This window comes from Priapulus caudatus, unplaced genomic scaffold, assembly GCF_000485595.1.
Source record: "Priapulus caudatus unplaced genomic scaffold, Priapulus_caudatus-5.0.1 Scaffold120, whole genome shotgun sequence".
Taxonomy (NCBI): Eukaryota; Metazoa; Priapulida; class Priapulimorpha; order Priapulimorphida; family Priapulidae; genus Priapulus; species Priapulus caudatus.
The window spans coordinates 227,359-237,898 of NW_014577181.1; the positions used below are offsets into that span (position 1 = coordinate 227,359).

The 10,540-nt window shown below is 43.5% G+C and overlaps 1 protein-coding gene across 1 annotated transcript in view; it reads right to left on the reverse strand.

Annotated features, from left to right (window-relative positions):
* Positions 1-5,652: 5,652 nt before the first annotated feature.
* Positions 5,653-10,540, reverse strand: part of LOC106805591 (degenerin-like protein asic-1) — a 36,589-nt gene continuing 31,701 nt past the window's right edge. The window contains exons 6-10 of the mRNA XM_014807245.1: positions 8,243-8,371; positions 7,811-7,903; positions 7,154-7,256; positions 6,929-7,004; positions 5,653-5,886 (exon numbers count right to left, since the gene is read on the reverse strand). Coding sequence (XP_014662731.1) covers positions 5,653-5,886; positions 6,929-7,004; positions 7,154-7,256; positions 7,811-7,903; positions 8,243-8,371 — 635 coding nt within the window. The remainder of the gene's footprint in view (positions 5,887-6,928; positions 7,005-7,153; positions 7,257-7,810; positions 7,904-8,242; positions 8,372-10,540) is intronic.

A 10,540-nucleotide genomic window follows, 5' to 3' on the forward strand; every position in this document is an offset into this window, starting at 1 on the left:
TCCGCCCAAAGCAAGAAGTGTTTGTTTTTTTAATTTGACAAGAAGTTTCGACCTCAGGTCGCCCTCCATTTAGGGTGTCCGAATGTAGATGCCAAAATCTCCATCGTGCGGCTGCGAGGGGTGAAGCAGTGGCACACCCCCGTTCCTCACGACCCTGCCGCTTCGCGTCGCTTGGCTCCCTCGCCTGTCGTCTCGCGCGCCGAGCAGGCGCGGACAGGGGGGTCCAAGCGAGTCCCCCGGGACCCCCCTGCTCGCCGCCCAGAAAACGCATCTGAGAGGGGGCTGTAAGTTTTAAGAATGTTGAAGACCCAGACTCCCGCCCCCCCCCTTCGCTTGCTCGCCAACTTTGGTTTACGGGTTAGCCCCGCTGCGTTGACCAAGATATCCAGCGCTAACCACGCCCCGGTGCCGGAAGCACCCAATTTTGCCCACATTGAAAGATACGCGAGAGCCGCCCCCCCCCAGGATATCGGAAAGCTGCGCCTACGGGCCTGGGTCAGTCAGCCCACTACTAAAGTCAGAAAGCGTAGGTAAGTTTGCCAATAGCTTCCACCTCGAAGAGGACAAAAACACGACGCTTGTCACACTTCTACTAGGTGAAACTACACGATTGATAAGGAATGTTAGTGATAGATTCCAAAAGTATGTGAATTATGTGACACTAGCTGAATTTTATTAAAATATCTATCGTTAAACTCATTTAATATTAAATACTCCAGCTCTTTTCACGCACTGGAGAGTGTGTCGTTAGGTTAACGCGGCGTGGCGCAGCACGCAACTGCGACGGCATCGCGTGCGCCTTTTTACTCCCCTTTGTGCTTGCCACTTCAGTATATCTAGGCTATATATTGCGTATATTTTCGTGCTCTAGCCGTGTGTGTTCCAACACATGCTGATATATCAGCCTGTCGACGAGTTGGACTCGGTGACGAGCGTCTCGAGGCCCTAACGGATTTCTATGTCGTGCGCCAGTATTCGCTTGGAAACGGCTTTCCAAGAACTTAGGCCTAACCTCGTTCGATAACTACACTATGCCCAAACGTTACGTGTCCGTTAGGCGTGCTGATGCGAGAGAACTAAGTGCCCGCATCTTGTGCTTAATACGAACTAAAATAGACAATCCTTGCAGCCTGACTGCCTGAACACTCTGGTGGATCTTGGCTTCGCTTATATCTTCCCTACAAATTCCGCTTGCGTAATGGCGCACAAATGCAGTCACGAACCTACGACTTGTAAAAACAGATATGAGGTAAGTGTGTTTTTGTCGTACTACGCCCGAAATATATATGATATACCTGACATCGGGTGCGTGAACGTACGATTACCCTTGCTCGTTCAGTCGGCATACATAATAGGTCTCCCCCGATCGTGTATACCTTGCCGTAAAATAGCAGAGCCTATGTGCTACTTGCAGCAGAAGCTGGTCCTGCCTTGTACATTGGCCTCGTCGCGGACGGCAAACGCGACTAGTTAAGCATGCAGGGTCGCCGATTTGCGGGGACGTCAGATGCACGGGGCATGCAATGTCGTGCTCAATCTGTTGTCATGTAATCACCATCCTGCCTGGCACGGCGTCTTTCGTGGCGTTTCAGCGTGTCGAATTGGCACTCGTCATGTTCTAAGCAGATCGGCTCGACGGGCGGCTAGTCGTCTATCCTGCAACACTTGGCATGGAGGGTTCCTCATGACTGCACTTTAACTACTTTTCCGGCGCGCCAGGGCGAGCGAATCGATTAGGTCAGCGATATTCGTGTAACACGCTTTAGCGCGGTACTAGCTCCACGGTTGTGGTACGACCTCACACAAATATTGCAGCGTCGCTGGCGCGGCTGCCAGAGCTCGCGGCGCATCGCTCTCTCGCGCGGCCGGCTAGCGCAGTAAGCGTCGAGTAATCATCGATAACATCGAGATCGGCGCGCGCGCATGGCAGGCAGGCGGGCGTCGAGGCAATCACCGTGCGCTGGTCGCGCGCACAGCCACGCGCCGACATGCACGCCAGCGCCGCACGAGCGCCGCTGACGGCCCTCATCGAAGCGACGAGCGACAGAAGGATGACGACGGAGGATAGGCTTGAACATCCTGCACGCTAACAGAAGGGAATAATGCCTGATAAAGAGCCGGGCGCCGAGGAGGCGGACGGCGGGATGAGGAGAGCGCAATATAAACGGAAGGAAGCAATAACGCGGACAGGGAATACGAATCATGAGCTGAAAAACGAGAGAAGAAATCAAATAAACATAGAGGGGCAAAAGAGGCAGTGGAGGAATGTTTAAAAAAAACAAAAGAGAATGTTGACGACGGCTAGGTGAAATCACTGCAATCAGCAAGAAGAGTAACGAGTAAGTAGAAAGACGGTGTATAAAAATACGCAAATTAACCCCATAATTCAGTAAAACAACCATAATGGCGAGGGCACAAAAGTAGCCATCAGATGGAGAAGGTCGACCAGAATAGAGCAAAGCAAATTAAACATATTGAAGGGGGAAGCGAAAAGAGGCATGCAGTGACATGCGCATAGCAGTTGAGATCGACCATTGGGCAAAACCAGTAGCAGATAAACGATACATGAGCGATAGAAATGTTAATTTGCAGAGGGTTGTAGGAGGACTACCTAGTTGACAGATAGTGGTCTGCCGGTGTGTTATACGGGAATACATATAAGGTGTCGTGGAACAATACATAAAGACAGTGCAACACAAGCTAAGAAAGTTATATCGAAACGAACACCGCCTATCTCTGGATCTTATATTTTCCCGCATAGTTACCTTATTGGGCTGTGAGATGATCTAACTACAGATAAGTTTAATATCCCTTACTAGTATGAGGATTTAGAGTAGTACTTTAGGTGAATACAGCGTATATCAAACCCGAATATCCAAATGTCATACGTTAGCTGAAAAAGTGCTAAATCCGGACCACTGAAAGCGCTGCGATACGTTAATATAGTGCGTAATAGTTGAGCCGCCTATATCGAGCGCTGCCTTTTGTTGCCTGCCCAACAATGTTCGACTGCATCAGGAAATGGTCCTTGTTTATCTGTCGCTGGCGCGGGCTGTCACACAGCCGTATGAAAGGCCAAGGGTGGTGTAGTACCGACGTATGAAATTTGGTGAAGAATATTTCTTCTCTCTCCGATCAAGTATGATAGGCCGTAAGCACCTGTATAAAGTTAAGAGCACGCTGCAAGCACGCTGAAGCCACGGCTGCGTATACGTCGTCAGTACGCGCGAGCGTCGTCAGGCAAAAAGTGTTGCTGCATGCCCCACACAAATTGATGGTCGACGGTATTAGCCAGCGTCTATGCCATACCGTCCCGCATACGGGGCCTATAAAACCTTAATAGGGTAAAGTTATCGCGAGTCCGCTTGACCACGTTATAACACAACGTATACTTGTACCCATGTACTCATAAGTCGAGAATACGGTCGAGTTATTAAATGTCTAGCGTACCAAAACTTATTATCGTTAAAGCTATGGAGTAACGTACTTGTGAACCCTGATGTGTAACTTATCTCCAACGACATATTCGACTGTATGCTAGATTCATTTTGATACCAACATCTGTTCGACACCAACAGCAAACTTACTGAACCGCTGTGTTCTAACCTCTAAGTACGTATTAATGGCGTATTGAGCGTTTAGAAGTACAATTGAAACCGTGGGGTAGTATACAATCTGGTATTGCATCTGGTTGATACTGCCCGACGGTGTGATGTTAAGATACTACGATTGTCTAGGTCCTGGTTAGGATGTTGGAATCGTATCGAGCGGCAGCTTTTATAGACTACGACAGCGTGATTGTGCGTCGGCCGATACGCATGCGTCGCTACTGCATTAAGTTAGCACTATCCGTTGGGCATAAGGTTAGTGAGAAGCGGCTCGGCCACACGCTCCCTAAAGACAATCGTTGGATATAAGTTATCTATAAGTTATCGAAACGTTCTAGTAAATAACCGTTTGACTGAGACGGTACTTGTATAACGTCCAGCTCCTTGATGAATACGCACATGTTATACCGCCCAAAATAAAAATAATCATCGATAGTTCAGCGTATGAACCAGCCTGTTTAGAGAACTTTAGATGATGGACGATCGGCAATTACGCCCTGGCGTTCAATCGATCAACGCCGATGTCGACCAGGTGTGACCATTACGCGACCCCGAAAGACAACGCGAGGTTATGGAAAACACAATTACACGATTAACAAACGATCACAATTAAAACACATTAAGATTACACTATTAGAAGAAACCACATAACTAAGAAAACATGCTTACTAAGAAAAAGACTGAATTTGCTTCAAAAAACTTTCAACATTGTTAACTCAGAACGTGTCAAGCCGATCATAAGGCAAGAATGGAAAAAGCACCTTTTGACAAGGAAAAGACGACAAAAAGAGCGGCGAGAACACATATGTTCCACGGCAGGCAATATCTCCGTTCCGCGGTTTCTTCATAAACCTGTAAGCACACATTTACGGCGGTGGCATTATTGCGACGAAAATCACAGCGACGCTTAGATATTTGGTAACTTTAAACTTTATAACTCGTTTTTGGCTAATTTTTGGATCGCTATATAGAAGAAGACGTCTGCTTCTAGTCTACCTTTGCAAGATGAGTTGCCTAGTATCAAGACCAATCAGAAGTTTATATTCAGCCACAACAACACAATAAGACGTGGGAACCGGCGGAAAACCGGCGTTTAATATCGTGCACGTTTGCTATTAGCCGCTGCATGTGCAAAAATGGCTCCTGTCGAATCTTCTTGTTGTATCCGTTCAGTAAATTACAGTTGCGAAATTTACGTCTCAAATGCCCCGTCCCCCGGCGGCTGGCTCGTTGCCAGCGATGAATAAACTGGTGAATCATGCTCTCCAGATCGCCCAGCTGATATTGCTACACTCACGCGAGCGAATACGGCCGCGGTCAAATCTAGATCCTGCCTACGCTACACATGTCTACGAAATAAAATGGCCAGCCAAGCCGATAAACCCATGATTCAGGCACGGAATCTATCTCATTCAGCACATCCCTGTGTCAATGTCGTGACTAGTAGCAGTAGTAAAGCACAAGGCATTTTGCTCTGACTACGTGCCCGCAGGCAGACGTTTATAGCATGAAGTTACCTACACCTAAAACAGCACGCCGCTCGTTAGCAGCCGTACAATTCAGCTGCCAGCCGCGAGCAAGACGTGTTGCCAGACGCGGCGATGGCACCGTTACCACACGCGTCTGTCGCTGAACAAAAGTCATGGCCTTCACTTCGATCAGATCACATCATACACTATATTAGTAGAACTATATATAGTCACTCATTATATTTTATATGTAGTATTATATATATCCCAGAGAGAGAGAGAGAGAGAGAGAGAGAGAGAGAGTGGAGAGATTCTAAATTAAATGTGCGGTACGTTAAAGTGGCTAGATATAGTAAGACGAGTCATAGATATAGACGAGTAGTAGATGAGAGATATAATAAGATAGTTAGTGAGACGAGTCATGGATGACTGGGGAATTAACTGCTTCCAGCATGCGAGCTTTTACGCCGCCTAGGCCGTTTGTCGGCGCCATTTCGTTCCGCTGCCTGTCGATTTAATAAAGATTATACATCGATTTTAATAAACTCCTCGGCTATCCTGTACCGCATTTCGATCTATCTCATGTGCTTCGACTGATGCTTCTTGTCGGTAGGCCATGCTATCTGCGGCATCTCCTGAATGTCAGCCGATGAACTGATCACTACCTGTGTCTCGTCTGATTTACGTCGTTTGCAAGCGACATCTTGGATAATTATTACTACCAATTCAACAAACTCCATGATTGTCATCAGCGAAAATCCGATGCAGAGCCCAAACGTTCCTCCTAATTCAGCCATCAGGTTTTCCCACTGGAAATGGTAATCGAAGGATTTCAGCTAACTACTACTTAATATACGCTCGTGACAGCGACAAAGGACGCTGTGGGGTCGTAGATCGTAGGGTATTAGCACATGCAACTTACAACGTGCAGGCGCATAGATATAAATCAAGAGTAGATAATAGGAGATAATAGGAGATAATAGGAGATAATAGTCTTCTATTATCTACTCTTGATATAAATATTACTAAACAATTATATATATATATACAGCTGCAACGACTTTACGTATCTGCTACTATTTTTCTTGTAAACGGTCGTTCAACTATATTAGGCCTACTTTACAACCAAGGTAGACGTCTATCATGATTGTTGGCACAAATCAACTAAATTCATCCATACCCAGTAACCAGCACGTAATATCGACTTAAATCTTTATATATAACGAATGCCGGCTGCCACGTTTTCGGTTTACGTCACTCACACTTTGTTTTGTGCTGTAAATTCTCAACCGATAACAGCAACACTGCAAATCAAGCAAACATGAGTACGTCGACGAAGCTACATACCACTACAGTACCGCGCCTATGGGTATAATTTTACAGGTGTATGACTTACTAGCCCTTTGACCACTCCTGTCTAAAGCGGGCAGCACACTTCATCAAGTGTGCTGCTAGCTTTAGGGCAGTCTTCAACCCTCCCGAGAAAGCTCCCCAACCCTGCATGAGAACGCTCCCTAACCCTGCATGAGAACGCTCCCTAACCTTGCATGAGAACGCTCCCTAACCCTGCATGAGAACGCTCCCCTATCCTGCCTGCGAACGCTCCCTAACCCTGCCTGAGAACGCTCCCCAACCCTGCATGAGAACGCTCCCCTACCCTGCATGAGAACGCTCCCCTACCCTGCCTGAGAACGCTCTCCTACCCTGCCTGAGAACGCTCACCAACCCTGCATGAGAACGCTCCCAACCCTGCCTGAGAACGCTCCCCAACCCTGCATGAGAACGCTCCCCAACCCTGCCTGAGAAGCGTTCATATCCCTGCCACCAACTCATATATACTAGACAACTTACCGCGTAAGCTGGCACATCAGTGATATTGTAGATAATAAGCTCTTGAAAGTAAACATTTACCTTCAGGAAGTTATTTCTGCCGAAGAAAAAAAGTAGCATTAAATGCGTGCGGTTCCCACGGTGCATTAATTCCCCACGGTTTACAAGACTTGCGAAATTTTAAGTAAAAAACCATACAAGAGGAAACGTACAGAATGTAGATTGAAACTACAGCCATTATCTCACCTTGCAATATTCAGACTTGTGTCAAGTATTTGGATTATTTCCTCCGTCATATTGGTACCGGTGTTATAGTTCGTTCCAGTTTCATTTTGTGACGTTCCATTTCCTTTAGGTAAATGTTTAATTGCGATAATAAAAAATCTTCTATAGTAACTGTCTAAAGGTTTGCCAATTTTTCACAATAATGGGATGTTTTGGTACCTATAATTATAATTCTATTTGAACATCATAACATTTAGCGTAGCTATAATCTATTTTGTCTGTGGGGGCAAAGTCAATCCGTGGTGTGTTGTGGGAAGGTGGCCGCCATTGACCATGCAGTCAGAAGTAGATAATAGAGAATTCCCTATTATCTACTTCTGATGTAATGTATCTACATTTATCTGGGAGGGGGGCAACTGTGGCACTGATAAGTTTATAATTATATCCATAGATACCATCCTCAGTGGTAATATGTGGTAATATATTGTATACAAATTGCAAAGACTGCAAATCAGGTTGAACTTAATTGTCACATTTAACATATCATTGTGGAATTTAACATAATTCTAATCCATGAAGATTAACTAATGCTTCATGCCACTTGTGCCATCGTCATGTGTAATTTAAAGCAAGAAAGCAACTCGTTCATCACGCCTTATGTTAAAATATATGTCTTACCCAGCGAAGAGTCTGTGATGAAGTCATAGCCGTCTGCAGACGCTGTTGTATTGGATTCGTATCCGGGTGATGTTGAATCAGTGGAAGGCGTACCTGTTGATTGTTAGTCAGACTGCGTTGTAACGTTAGCGTAAATGTTAGTTATAATTTTAGGTTACTCTGCCTTTGGCAAACTATATCATAAATCTACCAGATTCATCTTCATCTACGACAGAGGAGTATGTAAGTTTATGCTAATAAGATAAGAATATGTAGGCTAACGAAATAGAGAGTATAGGTTATAAGCTTCAGCTATCCTGGTTTTGTGTCGTTTTTGGTGTTAGATTCGGTTTAAAATAATCCAGCAGATGCACCTTCATTTATAACAGGTAATTAAAAGTCTATGCATGCGTGGCTAATAGAGTTTGGCTATTGCTGAATAAAGCGCCTTACTTTGGTTATAATCTGTGTTGCTCTCGTAGTCCGGTGTCGTTGCATTATAGGTTTCGTGTATTTGAGTGCCACCTGTTGATTGTAAGTCAAACTCTGTTATAATGTCAGCGAATCCCTTGACCCTTAATGCTACAAATGCATCCGTTAACGTTTAGATATGCTGTAAAAATCTTAGGTATAGACTAATTTTAGCATGCACGTTAAACGTCGCGGCAGCGGCCCGCGTCTGCGGTCGGCTTGAAAGTAGTTAAAGGGACAGTAGCCTCTAGGATTTTACTGCATACAACTGTACTTACTGTATAACAAATTGTCTATACCCACACGTATTTGTTACCAGATACCTAATTTAATTGTTATAATTAATTACACATCAACGCTACGAAATTTGAACGGCGCCATGACACCCGCGACCGTGCTGCCACCCCGAAAATGTTGCGTATTTGACAATATATTTTGCACGTTACAGACCGAGGGCTAATCACAAAAGTGCAATTATATTTATACCTAAATGCTATTTAACCGAACGATATTCATTTTTGGGCAAATTTATCCATATTATAACTGAAACTATATGTCGTTTATAAGATATTACAATCCTTTTGCTTTTAAATGAATAAATAAGAAACACCCTCGGTCTGTAGCCCTTAATTGGCTGGAAAGTGGTTTTGCGCAACTTATCACATCGTGCGCATTGAGTGGCGCCACCGTCGTTGTAATCAAACTGTAGTCGTTAGTTTTAAAACATTAAAAAAAAAAAATTCTAATGGTGATTGAACCATGAAACTTTTTATGTAGCGTAATTATAACCTAAATTAGCTGAAAATAACCCTACAACCTAGAGTAAACTCTCCCATTAAGCAATTGGTTGGGCACATGCTCCCCATTTGAGTTGTGTAAATGCAGGATGAACGTGGAGCGAGTACCCGACGTTGTGGTTGCTGTTGATGTTGATGTTCTTGATGTGATGTTTGATGTTTGATGTTGATTTGATGCTGTTGATGTTGATGTTGATGTTGATGTTGATGTTGATGTTTGATGTATGTTGATGTTGATTGTTTTGATGTTAGATGTTGGATGTTGATGTTGATGTTGATGTTGATTTTGATCAATCATATTCAGCATCACCTACAAAATCGGACTAATATATTGTGATTTCGTTTTACGTCACTAGTTCGTGAGTATTGTTAATTAGTTTAACTTCAAACCACAGTATAGCGTATTATCAGCTCATCTGCGTGCCGTCGTGCACCCAAGCCAGTGTGCCAAAATGTAGGTGGTAACAAATGTATCTCCAATCGATTATATTGCATGTACGTATATTTTAAGTGACTCTCTAATATATTTAGTGCGGTTTAATATTCGTCAGTTATAGTCGAGTCTGTAAATTTTCTGTTTCAATTTTTATGTAGTCGACTGTTTTTACAGATATCATGATTGAAGTTTTCTGAAATCACTACGGCTACTTCATCAGCTCGCCAAGTAATCGTTTCAGTTGACTCTAGAATCGGCAATGTTGGTAATCGATTAATCAGACATTTTGCAATAGATTCAAACTCGTAACACTTATTTAGCTTCCGGATTAGATTTGAATTGGTTTTGTACAGTTGACTCACTAATCGATACATGCTTAAAAGGTTAGTTAATTAGTTAGATAGTGAGTGAGTGAGTGAAGTGAGTGAGTTAGTGAGTGAGTTAGTTAGTTAGTTAGTTAGTTAGTGAGTGAGTTAGTTAATTAGTTAGTTAGTTAGTTAGTTAGTTAGTTAGTTAGTTAGTTAGTTAGTTAGTTAGTAGTTAGTTAGTTAGTTAGTTAGTTAGTTAGTTAGTTGTTAGTTAGTTAGTTAGTATTAGTTAGTTAGTTAGTTAGTTAGTTAGTAGTTAGTTATTAGTTAGTTGTCTTGCTATTTTTTCAGCTAAGGGACACTTTAAAAATAGCGGTGTACATATTCGTCCCCATTTTAGAGATAACCTTGTAAAAAACGAGATTCTGAAAAATTCCGCACTCTGTTTTAAGGAAATAAGGGAGATTAAAAAAAACATGATGATTACTTTCCTCATTTTCCTAGAGCGAACATGAAGGCGATTAGGCCTACTGCAGCATAATAATTGCCCTAACCTCGATTTTCGAGAAACCTACTAGAAAAATAACGACATTTTATCATTTCACTGATCGCGATTTTTGTAATTAAATACTCATTCTCTTAACTCTTGGAATGGAAGTCGGATACGTGCTATTTAGCTCTGAAGTCCCGCCCGCGTTTAGAGAACGCGTTATTAGCCAACTATTGATTATTACCGACC